At 44.2% G+C, this 24,457-nt stretch overlaps 1 protein-coding gene across 11 annotated transcripts in view; it reads left to right on the top strand.

Moving 5' to 3' along the window:
• The first annotated feature begins 2,585 nt into the window (after positions 1-2,585).
• KMT2A (lysine methyltransferase 2A) overlaps positions 2,586-24,457 on the top strand; it is a 74,896-nt gene continuing 53,024 nt past the window's right edge. For 3 of the 11 annotated variants that reach the window (XM_082342106.1, XM_082342114.1, XM_082342109.1), the window contains exons 1-2: positions 2,586-3,308; positions 5,406-5,504. In XM_082342106.1, the coding sequence (XP_082198232.1) occupies positions 2,871-3,308; positions 5,406-5,504 (537 nt within the window). In that variant the 5' untranslated portion in view covers positions 2,586-2,870. The remainder of the gene's footprint in view (positions 3,309-5,405; positions 5,505-24,457) is intronic. The other 8 variants (XM_082342111.1, XM_082342110.1, XM_082342112.1 and 5 more) reach the window with 7 other exon arrangements.

Here is a 24,457-nt window from a genome sequence, read left to right on the forward strand (position 1 = left end):
AGAAGTGGAACTGCTGGATCATATGGTAATTTTTTTTTTTTCCTCAAGGAACCACCATACTGTTTTCCACAATGGCTGCACCATTTTATATTCCTGCCAACTGTGCACAAAGGTTCCAATTTCTCCACATCTTCACCAACACTTGTTGTTTTCCTAATGGGAGTGAGGTGGCATAGTATGTCTTTTGGGGTTAGTTAGTATGTTAGTTGATATTGCAGCAGTATGGTTAGTTGATATTGGTGTCAGACCCCAATGAGATTTGGTCTTGCCACTTACTAGCTGTGTGACTTTGGACATTACGCCAGTTTCCCCATTGGTAAAATCAGAATTATCTCGGAGGGTTGGTGAGAATTGAATGCGCATAAAGCACTCAGGCTCACAGAAAGCACTCAAGAAATATAAGTTATTATTCTTTCCGCCTTAAAAACTCCAATAATAAACCAAATTCCAACTTGCTCTGGCTCCTTCTGGACAAGTCAGGAGGCAAAGAGACAAACTAGATGATTTTATCAAGGAGTTTTCTACTTAGAGGCTTGAGTCTGAGGACTTTACACAGTCTTCACAGACATTCTTCCTTCCTGCTGTCCCCACTCAGCCTGCAGACCTCCCACCTGTGCCCAAAGAAGAGTGCTTGAAAGGAAGAGGTTACTCAGAACCCAGCCGGTTTATGTTTTCTCAGGGGTGGAGGTCGGGAAGAAATCCTGTTGACACAGTTTTGTAAAGCCTGTCACTCAGTCAGTCCCCTGCCTATTACCTCTGCAGACCGTTATGCATATTAAAGAAGGGGGGGCGGCAAATACAAAAGAAAAATAAGCGAGAGTGAGTGAGAGAGGGAACAAATCAGGATGCTTGAGGGAATCCACGTGGTCGCCAATCTGTAACTGATCAGAGCAGCGACACTGAAGCAAAACCCCCAGCGCCTAACGCTAAATATACTGCAATGGAGAAACCGTCCACAATGGGGTGTCTATGTCTTTAGCAGAGTCCTGGGGCTGCCGTTTAAGAGACTCTCCCCGTACTCCCACCCTTTTTGCACCTAGTAAACCACGCGATGTAACAACGGAATCTGGCTCTGTGTGTGCGCTGTGGGAGTGTGCGCTTTGCAAACCATCTGGGCTCCATCCTGCGCGGTTGGAACCACGATCGATCCAGGACGAGTTGGGGGAGTTGGCGCTTGCCTGTGTCTCCTTCCTCTCCCTGCTCCTCTCTAGCCCCCACCCCATCGTTCGCTCTGCACAAACGTTTCGCGGGTGGAGGGACGTAGGTTTTCAGCACCAGGAGGCCGTGGACCTTCTCTGGAGGCTGCAGTGCACCCTCCAGAGGGCCAGAGCTGATTGCAACCTGCTCACCACGACCCTCCCCCTCCTCCCCAAATTCGCTGCCCCAGGCTGTTTTATTACAGGCGGGGCGCTGTACCGGTGCGGGAGTCCAGGAAGGCTGCGTGACCTTCCAGCGAACTCCACCTCGGCCGGGGGTGGGAGGGATGGAGGCTGCCCCGGGGCCTGCTGGCTGTGTATCGATCCCCCAGCCTCAGCCAACACAAGTTCTCCCGGTACAAACCCCTCCCTCCCTTCTGTGCTTTCCCAGCCTTGCAGGCTTCTAACGCCTAGCTTGTGGCGCCCTCCTCTCTTTCCCGCAATAAAGTGAACCGAGTGGGTATGCATCCCCCGCCCTAACCCTCCCCTTCCCCCTCCCCCCTCTGCCTACTAACCCCGCGCACAGAGCTCGCCGCCGGCGGGCCCCTTCCACACAGTGTATCATAATGCCCAACGTTCTTCTCCTCCCCCTCTCTTAATCAGAAACGTGGTCGCAAGCCACCCGCCCCCCCGCGTGCATACATTAGGGTCTGCTTTGCATGCAGCGGCAGGCAGAGAACTGAGGAAGAAGGGGCGGGGGCGCTTTTGCCCGCCTCTTCCCTCCAGGCCCCGTTAGCCACCCAGTTTCAGCTTCGTTGTAACGCCGCCTCGTTAGCGGAGCACGCCGCGGCCCCAGTGCCCGGGCTGGAGAAACACAACCCAACTCTCTGCAGAAGGGCACCAAAGCCAGAGGTTCCTCAGCCCTGAGCGCACAGTAGGGCGAGGAGGTGGCGAGAGGCCGACCACTCGGTGTGTGCATTTTGGAGAGAGCTCCAGCCTGAAAATGGGAGGGGCTCTTTTTTATTATTATTATTTTTTAAAGCGCATTCATTGAGGGCCTTTCTATTTTGCATATAGTAAACCGGGCAACAATTCCGTCTTGCCTGTATCACAATAAGGGCTCTTTTATTCTAGAAGCGTTAAATCCGGGCTAACCCCTCTCGTATCCGTGCCTCGAGGCGGAGAAGGCGCACTCATCCCCGGCCCGGCAGCCGCGTTAGACTGGAAGCTGCTCTCCCGGGCGGTTCGATTCCCAGCGCATCCCGGGAACGTGTGTAATCGGCCTCTCGGCTCTCGAGGCTGCAGGCGGCCGGCCTCCCTCCGCCTCCATCCTCTCCGTAGTCCTCGCCCCTCCCCCTCTCCCCGGAACCCGCGCTCCGCGTCGGGCTCCTGGGCTTCCTTCCCCCCCTCCTTTTCCCGAGTAATGCCGCTCCCGGAGGGCGGGGCACGCAGTTATCCAGGTTGCGGGGCGGGCGGGCGGGCGGCAGCCTGCGGCCCGGGCCTCGGGATGGCGTAGCCGCCGCCCGGCGTCGGCAGCGCGGGCCCGAGCCCGCTATACAGCTTGCTGGGCCGGCTGGCGCGGCCCGGCCCTCGGCATAGCGGCCGCGGGGTGCAGGCGGCCGGGCGGCGCCGAGCGGGCCAGGCAGGTTCCGGGGCCCGCGGCCCCCCCCTCCGCCTCCCCGCCCCCCTGTGTTGTCGCCTCTCCCTCTCGCTGCTTCACTTCACGGGGCGAACATGGCGCACAGCTGTCGGTGGCGCTTCCCCGCCCGACCCGGGACCACCGGGGGCGGCGGCGGCGGGGGGCGCCGGGGCCTAGGGGGCGCCCCGCGGCAACGCGTCCCGGCCCTGCTGCTTCCCCCCGGGCCCCTGGTCGGCGGCGGCGGCCCCGGGGCGCCCCCCTCCCCCCCGGCTGTGGCGGCCGCGGCGGCGGCGGCGGCGGCGGGAAGCGGCGGGGTTGGGGTTCCAGGGGGAGCGGCCGCCGCCTCAGCAGCCTCCTCGTCGTCCGCCTCGTCTTCGTCTTCGTCATCGTCCTCAGCCTCCTCTGGGCCGGCCCTGCTCCGGGTGGGCCCGGGCTTCGACGCGGCGCTGCAGGTCTCGGCCGCCATCGGCACCAACCTGCGCCGGTTCCGGGCCGTGTTTGGGGAGAGCGGCGGGGGAGGCGGCAGCGGAGAGGTAAGGGGGCGAGGAACCCCCAGGTCCGGGGTCTCGACCCTCTGCGGAGCCCCCTCCCCTCCCCCATCCGGGATTGTGGAGCATCCCAATTCGGGGACCATCCTGGGGTCCCTGACCCGGGGCAGATGGCCCTCCCATCTCGGGACCCCCATCCAGGGGTGCAGACCCCCAGGCGTCCCCACCCCGGGGTTCGGACCCATCTGGCCGAGGGCGTTTGACCCCCACCCTCCTTCCCCTGACCCTTCCCCACATCCCCTGGCACAGACCCCTCGCCCGGGTTTCCCATCCCGGGACTGAACCCCTCCTCCCTTTCACAGATTACCTCATCCGAGCGAGATTCCTCCCTCCCTCCCTCCTAGAGACTTGATCCCGCCACATCCCCGCCTCCCTCTCTGGGCAGATGTTTTACTCCTGGGGCAGTTTTCCTCTTGGGCATCTCTCGGGGGATGGCCTCATCCAAAGCCACGTTCTTCTCCCACCCTTGGGGACCGATGTCCCTTCTAGCACCTTGCTTTCGAAAACCTGATGAACCCTCGCTCCGTCCCCGGGCCAGGTCCCTACACTACCAGCCACTCCCCCTTCCTTCACCTCCACCCGCACCCCCCCTACCCCCAGCGGAGAGGTCCTCCCGTCATCCCGCCCTTCCCCACCAGGAAAAAGCTACTTTCCTCTCCACCTTGCCTCCCTTCGCCTTCTTTCCCTCTGAAGATAACGGCGATCTCCTCCTACAGCAGTCTGTTTCCCCCATTTTACAGAGCTGCAGTTTCTAGCCTATTGGTAGCAGGGGATTACTGTACCTTCACTCCACCCTTTCCCTCCTTTAGAATGAAGGATTAGTGGCATCTTCGAGGGGAAAATTGTCCACTGTCCCCTAGGCTCAGAGAAGAGCAGCTTTCCACCATTCCCCCTGGAGAGGAGGCAGGTTTTCCCTCCAGCTCTGGGGAAGGGGGCCCCCGTGAGGGGCGGTGTTTGTGGGGTACTTGGGCAGCATCCTCCCAGGGGAAGCAGCTGCTCTCCTACCCCACCCACTGCGCCTGAGAGCACGCAGTCTTCAAACCTAGCTCCCTCCCGCCCTTCTCCTTTTCTCCGTCATTTCATTATTGATCCACCTTTTCCTAGGCCAATCCTGGGGCTTGGAAGGGGTGGGGGAAGCAGGGTTGGGGTGAGGAGAGTAGATAAGGGACAGTTTTACTGTAGTGCGGTGGTGGTGGCTGCTTCTGGTTGAGAGAAAGAGGGTTATGAAGAGCTTATGAAGCAAAGTTATTCCTTAGAAGGAGTTAGCGTTCTCTCTCTGATTTGTTTGAGGGGGACCCAAGGTGGATGAAGGATCTCCAGCTTTGCCCCTTCCACATTTAGTACTGGGGCGAGAATGGGGATGCTTTGATAGGCATTATTCAGCCCCCTTCAGCCAAAAGGAAAGTTGCCCTGGGAAGGGAAGTTGAGTTCAGGTTCAGCCTGTGGCGTTGCGCATTTGTTTTCCATTGGATGCAGAAGGGGGAGTTTGAATCGTAGGGGAAGGGGGAGAATGGGATGGGGGATGCCAGGAGGAAGAGCAGCTGCTAGGGGCTGAAGCGGAGGGGGGTAGGGGGTTGCTGCTTTGGAGTGCTCTTGATTGAAACAGAAAGGGAAAGATAACAACCAGCCGTTTCCTGCGTGCTCTGCCGTTGGTGCACACAAAATATCCTGGGCAAACCCCTCGTCCCCTATTGTGCCCCGCACCCCTTTAGATCTACAGAAAGATCCTGGGCAGAAGGGGAGGGAGGAGATCCCAGGGACCCTGGCCCCTCCTTTCAAGGAGCTGGCATTTTTTAGTTGTTAGTCTTCCTGCCTCCTTTTTTAAATCGTTTCTAAGGCATCCTGATCAGGAGACTGACAACAACCCGCCTTCTGACAGAGCAAGGAGGACATGATGGGGGCGTGTTCCTTGCGATGTAGCTAGCTGCAGCGTCCCTTTTCCCTGCCTCTCTCTGCTCTCTCTCCACCTCCTTTTCCCAGCCTTCAGAAGGCAGCTGCAGTCAGCAGGGTTGTTTGAGACTATTTATTGGTTGCTGTAGATTATTATTTTTTTTTTGAAAGGCCAATTCTGTATTTTTTAAGCTAACAACACAGATCCCATGTAGTTGGAGAACCAAAGGCCTCATACATGACAAAAAGACTGAACCGTTCAGGTTACTTGCATGGAGTTGGTGCTTAAATGTGAGTTGATTTTGCTTTTTTAAAAGATACAGCAGCAAAAAAAAAAAAAAAAAAAAAAAAAAATAGACTTACTGACATTTCATTTACCTGCTTGTTTTCAAAATTGAGACTTGCCTGGTTATATGTAGAATTTTAGCCCCATGTATATTTGAGTATAATAAGAAAGTCTCTATTAGGAGAAGTTAGTCTATTTTTAAGGGGATCCTGAGAAGCATTTTCTTCTTGTTTAGCATGCTTATTTATTTTATACTGAAAGACCAAGTGTTCACATTCCAAATGTTATCACATATTCAAAAGCAAAGTTTTATGCTGACAGCTTCCAATCATAGCTTTTCAAGAGACTGGTTAGAAAGAGAGCCACCTGGATTCAGGGACCTAATGTCTGGGCACCAGAATATTTTATCTGTTGGTCTTTGACAAATCACCTTTAAAGTTTTAATCAGGTGCTAACATTTTCTTATCCACTGGCATTATTTTGCTTAGCAGTAGTGTGTAGTGTAAAGCCTGTCAAGGAAATGCAGTAATTTCAAATAAGATCATATTAATACTTATTTTCTTTAAAACTTTTGCCTGAACAGTAGTTGCTACTTCATTATGAGGAAAGTGGTTGACTCCTTACATTAAACTTCAGTATTTTTTCTGAATTAGGCTTGAATGAGCTGTTGTTCCATTGATAAGCCTTTTATGTGGTAGTTTGAGTTAATCTAGGATGGGTTAATGGTATGCATTCATGAGTGCTAACCCATGGTATGGCTTAGTACTAAACCATGGTGATTATATCCTTTGACCTGGTTGTTTTCAACGTGGAAAGCAAGCATTTTGTTACAGAGTGTTACAAATCAATGATAAAGTTCCAACAAGGAGGTTTAGGGTTCCCACAGGCTGCCATAGAGTTCTAAAGATTGTTTCTGAGAAGTTGCTCACAGATCTGTATCAAGGCTTGTCTGGATTCATGAAGACATGGTTTGTGATCCAAAAGGATTCTAGCCTCTTTAAATTCTGGTTTGCTTTAAGTGAATAATGACTATAACTTCTCCATAACGAAACGTAAGTTAATACTTATTGAACTACTAAGTTAAGGTGGTTGAAAGGTGACAAACCTTCCAGATCAGTTCCGTTTAAACTCCTTTAGCTGTAGAAGATTTGTCCTTTACTGCCACAGGTTCTGAACTTCCCTCGGGATTGATATCTCTCTGAGTAACAACTACATGTAAGAGTTCTTCATGACCAAGGTCTGTCAGAATGGGATTATTTTAAAAAATACATAGGTGTTGCTGATCTCCTGTTTGGGCTTTGTGTGTGACAATTATGAAGTAGAATTAGAGTTTTATTTGACTGAGCACTGTGAGAAATCACAGAGGTCTGCTTTTTCGCCTTCCCTTTCCCCTGCATGGTGTCAGGGTCCCACTTTTCTGAGGATTGTCTCAGGTGGTATATATGTGACTCTACTTTGCCATCTAATTAAACATAGTACAGCATCCTCTCTGTTGACTAGAATTTGGGCTGTTTTAATATGAACCCCAGAAATGGTCTATTTATCAGCAAGTAATCTTTGTTTATTACTTTCATAATCCAGTTACCATTCCTACCACCTCACAAAATGTTAAAAGCAGAATTGCCACCCTGATCATACATGGCAAACTTTGATTAGATATAAATGGAAACCGAATCACAACATTGGTATGTATTTGTCTGTATTTGAAATGGCAGTTTAGTTCGGGTGGACTAAGGTGGGCTCTTGGGTTGGGCTTAGAAAAGATGGTGGTCCTGGAGTGGGAGAGTGTCTGTGATTTTTTTTTTTTTTTTTGATGTTTGTTGGGCATATGTGCCAAGAGTGGGAGTTGCTCCTTCATTGCCTTCACAGCTAATCCTGAGCTGGGCAGAAGGAAAGTGAAGCAGAGAACACAAGTGGATTAGAAGAAGCCCCTCCGCGTGGAAGTCGATGGACATGGGCTCTCCTCGCACTCATCTCTGTCACTCGCCACTCTGGACAATTTCACTTTTAACTTGAAATTTCCGATCAGTAACATGAAAAGGTTGGGCTAAACGTCAGCTCAGGAATCTTTTCTGCTCCAGTATTCTGATCCCTCTCTGTTATATTAATTATTTGCTCAGGTCAGAACTTCTTATTCTGAATTTATTTAAAAAGTCAGAGTCAATGAGCCTGTTTGGTAATTTTTTTTTTTTTCTTTTTTTTTTTTTGGCTGCATTGGGTCTTTGTTGCTGTGCGCGGGCTTTCTCTAGTTGTGGCGAACGGGGGCTACTGTTTGTTGCGGTGCGCAGCCTTCTCATTGTGGTGGCTTCTCTTCTTGTGGAGCACGGGCTCTAGGTGCGGCGCGGGCTTCAGTAGTTGTGGCATGCGAGCTCAGTAGTTGTGGCTGGCGGGCTCTGGAGTGCAGGATCAGTAGTTGTGGCGCACAGGCTTAGTTGCTCCACGGCATGTGGGGTCTTCCCGGACCAGGGATGGAACCCGTGTCCCCTGCATTGGCAGGCGGATTCTCAACCACTGTGCCCACCAGGGAAGCCCTGTTTGGTAATTTTTAATATCAGAGTGTACATTTGCCATTAAACTGCCATTATTATTGGGAAGAGAAATTTGAACTTGGTGGGAAAGTTTTCATTGTATGGACAAAATGTAAGGATTTTATGGAAAAAGTTCTTTGCTGAAGTTGACCAATTTCATTTATAAGAAAAGTGAAGATAAAATTTTAAGTATAACGCATTATCTGGTGTTGAGAGGCCCTCTTGTTTGGCTAAATTTGTTTTCATGTTTTCAATACTGTAGATTCCTGACTCTCCAAAAGGGAAGTTATTTTCAGTCTAGGTAGTATATTCCTTTAGGTATGTGAGCTTTTAAATGAAAAAAATCCAATACACTAATGTATTTATAAATCCAAAGTGATGGTACCTACATTGCAGGGAGTAGTTGTTAATATGCTCTAAAACATACTTTGGTTTGTACTGAGCATCACAAATGCAGTCTTTAGAACTTTTCTTCATCTTTCACTGAAAGGCATATCACTTGTCCCCATCTTTACCTTCTGTCTAATTATCTTAAGGCACATGCTCTTGTAGGAGATCATCGTTCACAAAATAGTGATTGATCTTTTGATTGGAAGTTGAGAAGAGAAAATAGTCCCATCTTGACTCCCCTCCCATCTCTACTCACCTGGGAGCTGGCCTTCCGTAGAGCAGCTGTGCAGGCTTAATACCCATTGCCTTCCTTGCCCTGTGGCTAGGGGGGGTGGCAACACTGTTTCGCTTGCTCTGAGGCATAACAGACTGCAGTGCCTCTCTCTCCTTTGGAGGCTCACTGTTTTAATTGTAGGTCTCCTAATTAAGATCTCTTTGTGCCTGCCCACATTCCACTAGTGTTGGCACAGAACTTCAGCTTCCTTCTAGCACTTAACTGAAGGCCTTCAATCCGGCCTTTTGTGAATATCTTGTCTCTTTCCATTCTTCCTCTGCCAAGGTGGAGAGCCCAGTGGCATAGACCTATGAGAAAGGGGGAAGCTTTGTGACTATCACTACTTTGGGAGGAATTTATTCTAGGATTGCTGGTATGGGACCTTCTTTTGTTTGCATATGTTATTTTCAGGAATTAAGAAAAGTTAAATTACTAATGAGTCTGACATGAGGTAACTACATTTTAGTCAGATTCTTAACCCTATAGGCACTAGTAGGAAGAAGGAAGCTAAAGAGTTTACTATAAAGTGTTTGTTTGGGTCTTATCTAGATTGATTTAAAGCTTGATAAATAAAAGCTTATGGAGTAAATCACAGACTTGGGGGTTTTGTGGTTGCGAAGTCAATCAAATGAAATTACTGATTGTTCCTAAATTGTATCAGATTTTAAAGCATAGAGTTAACTTTGATATTTGAATTAACTTTTTTGATTAGAAAAGACTGCAGGAGGATCTAGAAATTATTGAGTTAATTAAGAATACTCTTGTAGCCTCCAGTATTTCTTGAGAAGATCAGGAATTGGCTAGGTTTCTAGAGCAGTTTCAGAATAAGGGAAAGTAATTTTTCTGGAAGATGTAGTTTCACTCTAGTTCCCATTATGTTAGTGCGCAAAATACAGCATGTCCTTTAACGGATCTATATGTGCCATGCTAGAGGAAATGCAGTCTTTATTAAGAAGAAGGAATCTTGAATCCTTCACCTGGACCCAGATGGTTTCATTGATCACATCAGTATGAGGCGGACAAAGGGCTACTTTTTTGTTGTTGTTATTGTCATTTCCTTGGTTGTGAAGAAGGCCTGAAAGAAGGAAGTTTATGGCATGCATGAAATAAAGCTGGAGGCCTGTGCTCTTATACCTGAGTGGGTGGTTTTATGGCCTAATTCTCTAATTGCTGGCGTTTATGACAGTGTGGATGCAACTGGCCCTATGGCTGAGGTGGATTATGTTGGGAATAGGGAGAGAAAAGGGGTCCTTTTGTTAGCCTTTTCATTTTCCCCTTCAATAAGTTCTCTGAGAAAGCCCTGAGGAAATACAGAGACACTTGGACTGAGGGAATGGCATCCCATAAAATGGTTCTTTATGTTTTTAAAAAGGACGAGCTGCTTTTCTTGATCTATCCAAAGAAATCCATACCACCACTGTTAAATATTTCAGTGAGCTTTGTACCTTGTCAGGTTACACACCAGGGGAAGCCAGCCAGGAGGCTGGAGGTGCTGCTAGGCGTTTGCTTTTAAAGACTAAGACATTTGAAAGAAGAATGTTGTTGTGTGACTTGTAGTTGCTTTGGATGATATAAATCCCCTTGTAGGATTCGTATGAAACTTCTTAGAGGCCAAACTTGGTTTAACTTTTTAGATGTTGAATACAACTATTCGAATGAGTTTTAGTTTTAAGGAAACAGTTAAAGATATAAATGTAAGAGTTAGTTGGCAGTTTTCTGTGCTGTGTATGAAAATTCCCCTTTCTTTGAAATGAGTAGTTGTTTTTCTATTTGACAAATAGACTGAAGGGATTTCCCCAGCTGTTTTACCTTTAATTATCGCTTCAGCAATGCCTTGTGGGGCACCAGTGGGTAGGATCTAGTCAACTGCCATTTACTTCTGGAGTTGGAGTTTTTTCCATATATTTTATCTGTTTTCTTGCATTTCTGTGTTTTGGGTTTGGTTGGAATGTTTGGGTGTAGATGTTTTGATGTCTCTCATCAGTAAGAGCTATGAACCTTTCTAACATTCGAATTGTTTTAGAGAGATCCAACCCTTATGGTCCACGCTTTGCTGAAGCATCATTGTTTCATTCTCATTTTACAGCATCAGAGTAATTGTGGCTTTCTGTCTTGAATTAGGGGAGTAATATTACTTGTGAGGAGTGTTTTTGGAGAAATTTTTTTTCACTAAGCTCTCCTTTGTACCATCTCAGTTCTAAAAACTGGGGAGTAGTTAATCACACGTATCTGTAATAAATATCTACACCTAAAGGAATAACTATTTATACGTGCTTGTATTCAACTTCTGTCCATCCATGAGTATTGACTGATTTTTAGATCAAACACAAGCATACAATATTGTCCCTAGATTATTGCCTTTAATTATAAGCAGTAAAACCACGTGGATAACATCTCTTTAAGCTTAGTTAATGAGGAAATCCTTTTGTAATCTCTCCAGCAAGGATTTTTTATTTGTACATATATAAATACCTTTACAAAGGAAGGACAGAATCTCATTATGTAATCTGTAATAGTGTGAGATAGTACAGCACGTAATTAAGAGCTATTAAGACCATGGGCTCTGGGCTCAGTCTGCCTGGGTTCAAATCTTGGCTCCATTATTTATTAGCTGAATGACCTTGAAAAACTTTCTTAACCTCTCTATGCTTCAGTTTCTTCATTTGTAAATCAGTGGTAATTGTGCTTCGTAAGATTATTGTGAGGCTTAATTGAAATTATGCATGCAAAGTACTTAGCACTTTGCCTGGTACAGAGGAATCCCTAATTATTATTAGGACTCAGATTGAAAGGACAGGAGTGCTTAATCTTTTTTTTTTTTTCCCCACCGAGGTAACAGGTTTTTTTTACTTGGAGGTATACATATATATGTGTACACATATATAGCTATTCGAGTGCTATAATCTTGACTTTAGAATGTTCTTGATTTTGGTATGGGTGTCAAGTTCATCAGTAAGCTAGGTGGAACCAAACTGAAGCCAGTCACACATCTTGGTAACAGTGGGTACTGTTGGTATCCAGCTAGAATGTAATTAGTGATAAGGCACAAAAGGGAGTAAAAAGAACAGGACAGTAAATAGGCGGGTAGGTAACCAAGGAAGGCAGTGCCTTCATGCGTTGCATAACTGTCAAGCCAAGGCAGCTATATTGGGGTTGCTACCCTTGGTCCCTGTAACTAGTGTTCCTTATCTTTTTGAGTATGAGTACTTGGTGATTTCCTAAAACAACTCCGAGGTTCTTCAGGGTTCTTGGCCCCCAAGTTCAGATTCATTAGTCTGTACTTGGTAACTATTTGACATTTGTTCTCAAGTTTTAGCTTAGGGAGAGTAAGTGTTGGTCTGTGGAGATCAATGCAGCTAACCATTTAATTACAGAAGAAATGCTAAGTTGTAGGTTGGAACTTAACTTGAGAAATAAAAATAACCACAAGTAGAATAGTCAAAAACAAGTTAAACTTTACCTAGTAGAGGATAGTATGCTTAAGGAGGAAAAATATAGTTCTGTTTTATCTCACTTAAAAAAAAAAAGGTTTGCTGAAATACTTAATACACTGTCTTTTACAGATGAAGAAACCAAGGTACAGACACGTTAAATAGATTTCCTTAAGTCATATGGCTAGTAAGTGGCAGAGCTAGAATTCAAATCCAAATCTGTAACTATTTGAAGGCTTGTTCATGCTCTCTGCACTGTGGTACCTTCAGTCCCTTTCTCTTCTCACCCCATCCAATAAATTTCTGAGGCTTGTCTGTGATACTATTGTATTGTTTCTTTAATCTGTCCCTGTTTTTCTGTTTTTACCATCCTACTTTAAATTTCCATTACCTTTGCATGGATTAAAACCGTAAGCTCCTAACCAGTCTCTCTGCCTTCCTTTTCACTGTATAGTGGTGCCAGTGGTTTTCTTAAATACAGATCTGATTCTGTCACTTTATTCCTAAAACCCTTTGACTACTCACTGAATGTAAAATAAGATTTAAAATTCCCAGCCCTTTATAATCTAGCTGGCCTACATTTCTACATTTTGAACATTATCTCCTGAACACACATTTTCACTTAAAGTGCTTCAACCATATTGAACTACCAGTCTATTAGATGTTCTCCACAGTCTGTGTGTACCTGCCTTTATACCTTTGCTAATGCCTTTCCTTTGCCTTAAAATGTTTCCCATCTTGACCTTCCTCTGACTTATTCATCTTTCATGGCTCAGTTCAGATCCCCAGATCCCAACTCTTCCGTGAAGCTTTCAAGATACCACTACTAGCTTAAATTCAACTCCTTTCCTGTTTTCTTACTGTACTTTATACCTACCCTTAAAGAATTTACTCCAGAATACTTTATGTTGTAAATACTCTTGATTGTGTCGGTCTTTCCCCCATTAGATTATGATTTCCTTAAGACACAGACCATTTCTGAGTCATCATTTATGTTTTTTATTGTTTACAGTGGCGACTTTTCATATAGAAGGTGATCAGTGAATGTTTGTTGAACTGAAAATTTGGTATACATACAACTTCTAGGAACACTTTGCAAGGACATATCGCATAAGCTATTATGTTGTTCAAGACTATTAGCAGGATAATTTTGAGTAATTTTTAAAAATAGTAAGCTAACTTAAGTACAGCAGAGGAAAGTCTTAAGAGCCATCAGAGGACATTTTTGTAAAAGTACCGATTGGGGCTTTAAAAGTGATGTTGAGTGTTATAAAGCAGAAACTAACGCACCATTGTAAAGCAATTATACTCCAATAAAGATGTTTAAAAAAAAAAAAAGTGATGTTGAGGAATCCTGATGGGATGGCATCATCTTTTATATAGATAATGCTGGCACTGATCACCCGCTTACTTGAGTGTTGTTTCCACTTCTAGGTTCCTCAACTTAGAGGGGATGAGGATACCTTGGAGAGGTTTCTGAGGAGACTCAAAAGATGATTATATGATTGGAAGTCAGTCCTATGAGGAAGGGTTGGGAGAATGAAAAGTTAAGAGGCAACTTAATAACTCTTCAAAAAACATGAATGGATCCATTATTAGGAATGGTAACCAGCTGTTTTCCAGATCTACTGATGCTAAAATAAGAGAAAAATAGGTTTAAATTGAAGCAAAGGGTAGTTGTGTAAGGAACTTGTTGCTAATGATGGTTTTCGTTATAGTGATGGCGAAAAGATTACCGAAATAATTTTATGATCTTCTCTGGAGGTGAATTTTAAAGGACAGGAGTCCTGCCTATGTATGTGTAAAATGACTTCTCAAGCTACCTTCTCATTCTCTGAATCAATAAGTATATTTCTATTTAGATCCTAGAGGGCATGGATCATGTTTTATACTTTTTAATATTCCCCAAGGGGTCCTAGTCTCACTGGCTCCCTAAGAAGTATTTGAATTGTCAATTTATGGCAACAATTAACTTTCAGTAGTAAGCTCCAAAGAAATGTCTTTATGAAATGATTTTATAGTGGTTTTATAGGAGAATAAAAACTTAGTAAATGGAGCTAAGAGGGAAACCTTAAACATCAAGAGAAACCAGGGAAAGTAGTAGGTGTGGTCTCAATATAGGAAACAAATAAGTATTTATAGCTTTTATGTCCATTTTCAGTTGTAGTCTAAAGAGCTGTGCTTCAGAATATCCCTTGTTAAGGGTATCACTGCTTGTGGATGCATTATAACAAGTGCTTTGTAAATCCTTTCCAGTCTAATAAGTTGGCTTCATGTGAATGAGGATTATAAAGGCCTCTGACCCTTGGCTTTTGAGGCCATGAGGAGGGCTTACATTACTTAGAATGAAACCTTTTTAGATATGTTGGGTTGCAAAAAGCATTTCCGGTACACTCAGAATGAAAACTGTGAATTGGGATTATTCATATAGATTACCAAAAGTCTGGGCAGAGCTGATATTAACACCAGCTCATTCTCCTACTAGCTCTTGGTTCCAAAACCTTGAGTGGGTTATTGAAGCTTTAGGACTTTGGAATTTAGTACTGGAATTGTGTATAATTTCCTTCTTGTAGGTAAATGGATACTAGGCTTATTTAAGGTTATTTGGCCTTAAATATTAAAAATATAATGAATATTTTCTAAGTTTCATATAGCAAATTCTGTCTACTGTTAACCAGACCATCTCATAAAATGACTGGAGTTCAAAGGTGAAGCTGGATTGTTGCAGGGATTCTGCAAGTGGTGGCAAAGTGAAGGGCGGCTTGATTCCCTAATTGTAAAATTGGTGTCATTTGAGAAACTGGGAATTGGAAATATAAGGGAGTCATACTTTCCCTGTAACTTTTTTTTTTTTTAATTTTTTAAATTTTATTTATTTATTTTTGGCTGCATTGGGTCTTTGTTGCTGTGCGCGGGCTTTCTCTAGTTGCGGTGAGCGGGGGCTACTCTTCGTTGCGGTGTAGCGGGCTTCTCCTTGCAGTGGCTTCTATTGTTGCAGAGCACGGGCTCTAGAGCGCAGGCTCAGTAGTTGTGGCGCACAGGCTTAGTTGCTCCGCGGCATGTGGGATCTTCCCGGACCAGGGCTCGAGCCCGTGTCCCCTGCATTGGCAGGTGGATTCTTAACCACTGTGCCACCAGGGAAGCCCCTTTTCCCGTAACTTTTAATTGCTAATCATACAGGTATAAATTCAGAAAGCAAAAGATTATAAACAGCAAAGAATAATTCTCATGATTCTTTATTCTACTTGAGAGATTCCAGTGTTAGACTAATAAAATACCAGGGACTTTTTTTTTAAGTAAGTTAATGCCACATAATGTGTGCTTCTCAGAATGTGATGATGAACTTCCAAATATGATGTAGTAGTCAGAAGAGTCAGTTGGTTTTTTAAGCTAGTAAGAACACAAAACTTCCCAACTCATATATTGAACATTAATTCCTCAAAAATGTTAGGTCAAAATTGTGTTTGCTGACTTAGTAGCTTTGTTGTTTTGCCAAAGGGAATGTTTACTTTTGTCACGTAACTTCACTTTGCTCCTTCAGAAAACTGGCTTTTTGGAGAGATAATTCTTTTTACCTTTAGAGGAAAGAAAGTTGTGAATTTCTCAATGTTACTTTAGTTGCTGTTGATCATTCGACAGCCCAGAAGGAAAGATGCAACCTGACTTTTGCAGCAAGATCAGAACAAGCTGGAAGAAAAAAATACAAATTTTATAGTAGAAACTTGTAGTTGAGTGAACATATAGCTCAAAACGAAGTTAACTGCTGAAAGTTGGCATATGGAGGACCAAAATCTCTTGTAATAAAAAGAATCATCTCTGAAAACAATGTTGGTGTTTGTTTAATTTTTCCAGCCTATTCAAGTGGATCTAGGCATTTTGTGGTACTTTCCTGTTAAACAGAGAAGAATAAACCCTGTCATTGTGCTGATTAATTTAATTTCTACAGTATATCAGTTAAGTGGGCTTATTTCTTCTGCTTCAGCAAGTAGATAAACCAGTTCAGACTTGGAACCTAGGAGTTTGGAAGTCCTGATTTTTGTTTTTTTGTTTGTTTGTTTTTTAAGGTCCTGTGAAGTAATTTGGGGCATTGCCAAGAATCTGTATAGCTTACTATCTGATGTAGTGCATTCATTTTGCCTTTTTTTTTTTTTTTTAAGACAGTGAGCTTCTTTTTGTCTACCTCTTTTTCCGGAGCAGGATGGGTGGAGTTCACCTGTCTCATTTGTTTAGCTGTTTTGAGCATCTTTGCTTCTTGCTCTTGTTGATAATGGAGTGAGGATGAGGAGATACTTCTTTCTTTAATTACAAAGTGGGTATCATTTGTATTAGGTGAGAGTTGCTAGGTAGAATTGAATTAAATATTTGAAAACGATTTCATTCTTGTGTGGGTGAAAATTTTACCAACTCTTGTTATTGAAGAACATTGTATTACTGTCTTAGCAGTCTTTAATCCTAGGTGACTTTTGGGGTTAACATTTCTCAGTATCAGGCAGAGATCATATTTAAAACAGGGTAAATCTCTTCCTATCTGTTATGCATTCAAACAGCCACAGTTCTCTTTGAGGCACCAATAGCCAGAGAGAATCTGGCCTTGGCCCTGTCCCTGCCATTGTGTTGACAGGAGACTATGATGTCAGTTCAGTAACTGTGTACATTTCTAGACTGCTTGGATTTCAGAAACCATCTTGGCTTAAGAAGTTTGTCTCCTGATATCTGTGTGTTTGACTATGCTTGAGTATTTTATTCTTTTCCCTTCTTATAAATTCAACAACATCATTGTTAAATTCACCTTTTGGAAATGATTTACAGGTGTCACTACCTTTTTTTCTTTTACAAATGGTGGAAAACTGCTTGCAAAGAGGCTCATCTTCCCCCCTAAATGGCATTCATAAACATAGCACTCTACAGAGTAAGAAACAGTGACTGGAAATCGAATCTATTTTTCAAAGAACATCTTTTATGTACCAGGCAGATGACCAAGTGTTGGGGCATTAGCATTGAACAAGTCCCTTCCCCCCTTCCCTCATGGAACTTACTGTCTAATTTCTCTTTACTGAGCTCGGCTTAAAATATAGCATGAATATACATGCTAAAATTATAATACCTTGCAAGATACTTTGGAAGTTGGTAATTTGAAGGCCAAAGCTCTCAAAACTAATATTAACAGAGCTGTTCTTGGGAGCAATTCAAGTAGTAGTCTTCATTTACTGATTTACTGATTCTTGAGAGTCAGTTATACCAAGTGTAATATATGAATCAAGATATTTAAAGTACTCCCAGGGTATTTAATAGCTTTCCCCTTCCTGTTAAAAGGGAACTTAAGTACTAGCACATCCTTTACTGCCTTGTACAACTGAGGAAGTGCCACTCTCCACTTGTACTCTGGATTCCGTCCCCTCTCATCTACTCAAGGTCATTCCTGCAGTTAGTCCCCCTCTCTCCTGCATCAGCAGTTTCTCTCTCATCAACATATAAAACTGTCTAACTGTCTTAATATAATCCTTGTTTTAAAAAACTCTTGACCCCAGGTCCTCCCCCAGCAACTACCCAATTTTCTGCTCCCTTTCACAACAGAACTCCTTGAAAGTGCAGTATGTAATTGCAGGTGCTACTTTCTCACCTCTCAGCCACTCCTCAACCCCTGCAATTGGGCTTTTATCTCCATGACTCTAGGAAACTGCTCTTATCAAAATCCTCAAGGGCCTCTCTCTTGCCAGATTGAACAGATAATTCTCAGTCCTCCTCCTGTTCAACCTTTGGGCAGCATTTGAACCAGGTGACCACTCCCTTCTTGAAACACTCTTTTCTTGGATTCTGTAACACTACACTCATCTGCTTTTTTCTTAACTCATTGGTTATTAATTTTCAGTATTCTGTATGTATCCTTCCTCTGCTTAACTCCCCTGAATGCTGGAGTCACCTAAGAGTCTGCCTTTGGCCACCTTCTCTATCTGTGCACTTGTCCTCAGTGACCTCATCCAGGCCTCATCTGTATGCTGAGGACTCCTAAATCTTTGTCTCTAAACCTTGACTACTTCTTAGAGTCCCAGGCTTGTATTTCCAGCTGCCTATTTGACATTTCATTTGCATAATAATAAGAATAAGCATGATGAGCGTTTATTGAGTGTTTGTTGTGGGCCAGGCAGTATTCTCAGTGCTTCACATGTATTATCTCACCTAATCTTGCCCACCCTCTGAGGTAGCCACTGCTATTCCCAGACAAGGAAACAGGTATGCATTGAAGCACTTGGATATTTAGTAGGTACCTTACACTTCCCATGTCCAGAAAGTCTTGATTTTCTCCTTTCTCCTTGTTTCAGAATGACTCTACCCTTTACCCAATAGCTCAGGCCTAAAATTTGAGAGTTATCCTTGATTTCTCTCTATATTCACATTCCAAATAACCCATCAGCAAATTCTGTCTGTACTACCTCCAAAATACCTTAAATCCAACTTCCTCTCATTAATTCTCCTACCAAAACCCCACACTTACCCATTATAATCTTTTGGCTGGACTATTCCCTTATCTCCTTGCTTGTGTTCTTACCTCAGTGAAGTTTGTTCTTCACACAGCAACTGTGGATTCCATGTGTAAATCAGTCAGATCTTAATTATTCCCTCACTTTAAACATGTTGGTATCTCTCCCCCATCTCCCTTCTCCCCACTGCTTGGATAAATCCAGATTTCTTACCCTGTCTGGCAAAGCCGTACATGATCTGGCCTCTGGTCAGGTCTGCTGCTTCCAGCACCGCCTCTTCTCATCTCACTCATTCTGCACAGCCACACTGGCCTTTTGGTCTATCATATGTGCCACGCTCGTGCTGTCTCTGGGCCTTTGCATTTACTATCTAGCTAGAATACTATGCCACCTAGATCTTTATATGTCTGTCTTTTTCTCATCATTTAGGTCTAAATCCGGGTTCAGCCACTTTTTTCTGCAAAGGGCCAGATGGTCTCTGTCGCAACGACTCCCCCCTGCTGTTGTGGTCCAGGAGCAGCCATAGACAATACAGAAATGATGACACACGGGGCTGTGTGCCAATAAAACTTTATTTATGCACACTGAAATTTGAATTTCATATAACTTTCATGTGCATGAAATATTCTTTGGATTTTTTTAACCATTTAAAAATGTTAAAAACCATTCTTAGTTCATGGACTGAACAAACCAGGTGGCAGGCCAGATTTGGCCTGTGGGCCACAGTTTGCCAAGGTCAGCAGCCTTTCCTGACCACCCTAGTGAAAACAGCCCTCACAGGTAACCCCCATCAATCCTTCGCGCCCTCGTTGCGTTCTTTATTTGTTACATGGTTATTTTCTTATGGGGCAGGAATTTTGTCAGTTCTTCACTTGTGTAGAGTCTAAAACAGTGCCTGGCAACACTCAGTAAATACTTGCTGGAGTGATCGAACGCCAGTCACATTTGAATTTTGGCTGAACATATAGCTCAAAATGAAGTGGCAGTGGGGATAGCAGATAGACTGCTATCTGGTCTCCAATTATTCAGTCTCTTTCCTACTCTAATTTCATATGTGTATCTAGAATAAACTTCAAACTTCAAAGTTATGCCTTGTCTACATTTGAGACCCAAAGGTAGCTCCTGCTGTTTATTGGATGAGCTTTGACCATACCATCCTAGAATTAACAAGGTTCTGATACTTTATTTGTCTTTGATCTTGGCCCTGCTGTGGCTACCCCTTTCCAACCAAATCAATTTTTATCAATTTTTGCATCTGATTTCCCACTTCTCCCCATTACCCCCTCCCATTTATTCTTTTTTTAAAAAAATATTGATTGATTGATTGATTTGGCTGCACCGGGTCTTAGTTGTGGCACTGGGGATCTTTGTTGCAGCATGCGGGATCTATGTGGGGGTCTTTAGTTGTGGTATGCGGGATCTAGTTCCCTGGTCAGGGATCAAACCCGGGCCCCCTATACTGGGAGCGTGGAGTCTTAACCGCTGGACCACCAGGGAAGTCCCCTCCCTCCCATTTATTCTTTTTTAAAAATAAATAAATAAATAAATAAATGTATTTATTTTGGCTGCATTGGGCCTTCGTTGCTACACGCGGGTTTTCTCTAGTTGCGGCGAGCGGGGCTCCTCTGTTGCGGTGCGTGGGCTTCTCATTGCGGTGGCTTCTCTTGTTGCGGAGCATGGGCTCTAGGCATGCGGGCTTCAGTAGTTGTGGCACAGGGGCTCAGTAGTTGTGGCTCACGGGCTCTAGAGCACAGGCTCAGTAGTTGTGGCGCATGGGCTTAGTTGCTCCGCGGCATGTGGGATCTTCCCAGACCAGGGCTCGAACCTGTGTCCCCTGCACTGGCAGGCGGATTCTTAACCCCTGTGCCACCAGGGAAGCCCTCCCATTTATTCTTTTTCTTTTTTTAAATTTATTTATTTTATTTATTTATTTTTGGCTGTGTTGGGTCTTCGTTGCTGCAGCGGGCTTTCTCTAGTTGCCGTGAGTGGGGGCTACTCTTAGTTGCGGTGCGCGGGCTTCTCATTGCAGTGGCTTCTCTTGTTGCAGAGCACGGGGTCTAGGCGCATGGGCTTCAGTAGTTGTGGCTCGCGGGCTCTAGAGCACAGGCTCAGTAGTTGCGGCGCACGGGCTTTGTTGCTCCGCGGCATGTGGGATCTTCCCGGACCAGGGCTCGAACCCATGTCCCCTGCACTAGCAGGTGGATTCTTAACCACTGCGCCACCAGGGAAGCCCCCATTTATTCTTTTTTTTTTTTTTTAAAGAAATTCACGTTCTTTTATTTATTTATGACTGTGTTGAGTCTTCGTTTCTGTGCGAGGGCTTTCTCTAGTTGCGGCAAGTGGGGACCACTCTTCATCGCGGTGCGCGGGCCTCTCACCATCGCGGCCTCTCTTGTTGCAGAGCACAGGCTCCAGACGCGCAGGCTCAGTAATTGTGGCTCACGGGCCCAGTTGCTCCGTGGCATGTGGGATCTTCCCAGACCAGGGCTCGAACCCGTGTCCCCTGCATTGGCAGGCAGATTCTCAACCACTGAGCCACCAGGGAAGCCCCCCATTTATTCTTAATCAGCCATTGTCCATGATTTATTTCCTTTAGAGCTACGTTCTAAAAAACTTTCGTAGGTTGTGAGCCTCTTTTTTTCTTTGAGAATCTGAAGAAATCTGTGTCTCTCGTCTGGCAGATGCCCATATAAACAGAGTTTTGCCTGTGATTTCAGCAAACTCTCTAAGCTTTCTCCTGCCTATCAACTTGTCTGCAACTAAATGCATGCTTAGCCCCTTTTCTGACAGGAGAGAACTCCCTTCCTTTGCACTTTGTCTTCATTCTCTCTCAGTGCCGACCCCTCCTCCCCATCCCTTTTCCATTTATTAGCGATTTGCTGTTGAGAATTTTCAGTCTCTTCCTGGCTGCTATGTTCTCTTCCAGCATCTAAACACATTCAACTCAAAAAGTAATCCTGGACTTCCCTGGAGGTCCAGTGGTTAAGACTCCACTCTGTGAGGAAACTAAGATCCCACATGCTGTGTGGTGCGGCCAATAAACAAACAAACAAATAAGTAATCCCCCCAGGCAAATCTTTCCCTACATTGTGCCCATTGTCTCTTTCCCATGTAATTGAGTTTTTTCAAAAGAGTGGTCTATACTGACTTCCATTTTTGTCACTTTCTAATCACACCTTGACCCACTGCGCTTTGGTTCCTCCTGCCTCTAACACTGCCTTGAAGTTGACCTTGGTAAGGTCATGGGTGACCTCCCAATTTTGATATCCTCTGTACAAAATCCTTTTGTGTCCCTCCCCAACTTGGCCATCCCTTGATGTGTATTCTTCCCTTGACTGTTCTGCACTTAGATACATGATCTGTCTCCTTGGCCATTCCATCTCTGTCTCCCCCCTTAGCGTCCCTTTCCCCTGTACATGAAGTGTGGGTATTCCCTGGGGATCTGCCATGGATCCTCTTTTTCTCTATTCTCTCCCTGGGTGACTGTTTATACATACAGTTTCAGCATTCATAAATTCATTGAATCAGATGCGTTTTCTCCAGATCATTATATCTTACAACTTGGACAGACACTTCAGATTCAAGCGTCTAAAATGATTTCCCTCCTGCTCCTAGAAACCTCTCTTCTTTCTTTTTTCCCAATCTTATAAATATATCACCATAAACCTAATCAACCTAAGCCCAACACCTGCAAGTCTTTACTGATTCTTTCCATTCCCTGAACCCTTTATATTGAAACCTTGTTCATTTTGCCTCCTAACTGTCTATGGAATCTGCCCTTTTCCTTAATCCCCATTGCCACTGCAGTCATTTTATAGCTGTTCTTACTGCCTCTGGTTTTAAAGGCAGTCTCTACTTCCCCACTGCTGTCATAGTGATCTTTTGAAAATATAAATCTAATCATGCTTCTCTCCTGCCCGAAAGTGTTACTGATGAGCTGTAGCCCTCAGGATGAGGCCCACACTTCCTTGAAGATAAACTTCAAACTCAGAAAGGCATTTAAGACCTTTCATGATCTGCCTCTGCCTTTTTTCCTCCTCAATATCTTATGCTCCTTTCCCACATCAGCTAGGGCCTCAGCCCTATGAACTGTCTGTAATTTCACTCCATGCCATGCTCTTTTCTATCTCTGTGGCTTTGTATGTGTTATTCTCTCTGCCTGAAATATCTCCCTTCAACCCTAATTTACCATCCTTCAGAAGTTAGAGTAAGCTTTCACCCTTTCCGCAGTGGCTTTCCTGACTCTTTCTCCTTGACTGGGTTAGTCACCTTTCTGCTGTGCTTCCATATTTATTTTTCTGGCATGTGTATTCCTTTGGCATAGCAGGAAACACACTGCATTCCATTAGTTTTTGTGTTTTTTAAAAATTAATTAACTTATTTATTTTTGGCTGTTTTGGGTCTTCGTTGCTGTGCCAGGGCTTTCTCTAGTTGCGGCGAAGCAGAGGCTACTCTTGGTTGCAGTGTGTGGGCTTCTTGTTGCCGGGCTTCTCTTGTTGCAGAGCACGGGTTCTAGGTGCAAGGGCTTCAGTAGTTGTGGCACGTGGGCTCAGTAGTTGTGGTGCACAGGCTTAGTTGCTCCGTGGCACGTGGGATCTTCCTGGACCAGGGCTCGAATCCATGTCCCCTGCACTGGCAGGCGGATTCTTAACCACTGTGCCGCCAGGGAAGACCCCTCCCTATGAATTCTTAAAAGAAGAATCTTATTGTCTAATTCTTTTGAGTCCACCAGTATTTTCTGCTACTGTGCTATTACCACGTAATGTTTTTTAAACAATTAGTGTACTGCATTTCCTTTATTTTCATTTTACAAACATTTATTACTCTAAATTTGTGCCAGATACTAAAATACAACAATGAAGAAGTAAACTTTCCCTGTCTTTAAAGAGTAAATGCTCTAGAGAAGGAGACAAACTTGTAAACACATTCTGTATCCATTATGCTAATTAAGTACTGGTGATTATGTGTGTATGTCTTTAAAATGCAACACTAAGACCTTGGTATTTTATTTTTTAAATTTATTTATCTTTTTGGCCACACTGCCCAGCTTGTGGGATCTTAGTTCCCCAACCAGCGACCGAACCCAGGCCCTTAGCAGTGAAAGCACAGAGTCCTAACCACTGGACCACCAGGGAATTCCCAAGCCCTTGGTATTTTAGAGCTTGTAGCGATAGACACTCAGAGAAATGTGCCAGCAGAAGTGATAGCTAACTGGAATAAATTCCCAAAGGAGAAGTGTTACTCTTCTTTAACTAGAGCTGCTGAGATGCACAATATGCCTCCTTGATGTTTCTTCGTCTTCTTTAGTTCTTAGTAATTTTCTTAGTTCTGTGGCCTCCTCATATGATGGAACCATATATGATGATACCAAAAATTATAAGCCTTCAAAACAAAGAATTTCAAACAATTACGTATCAGGGCGCTTTTGATACTGTCTATGGTTTTTGATGTTATTTTCAGTTGATTCATCAATAAACCTCTGTAGGTGAAGAAATTTGATTTTTTTTTAAACTCTAAAGACTGAACATTTTGGAGACAGAAGAATGCTAAGGTACTTACCACCTAATTCAGCGCTCTGAAGTGCTGAGTCTCTTGCTAGAAAAGAAAGAAGGGTATGAGCAGTCATCCTAGGCCTTATTCATCAAAGGCCAGGTGTGGCCAAGAAGAGTTTTCAAAATAGCTTTGGAACCTCCACATTAGATTGGGAGGTGAAGAACTCCAGGTGAATGATTTCTGCTCTGACCAAATTGGCAAGAACTTACGGGAGGAGCTAAAATCTATTTTAGTTGGGGGTAGGAAGGAAAAGGCATTGACATCTGTCAGTTGCAAGTTTATCAGATCGCTGGTATTACTAGG

Source organism: Balaenoptera borealis, assembly GCF_965194805.1.
Source record: "Balaenoptera borealis genome assembly, chromosome: 11".
Classification (NCBI taxonomy): Eukaryota; Metazoa; Chordata; class Mammalia; order Artiodactyla; family Balaenopteridae; genus Balaenoptera; species Balaenoptera borealis.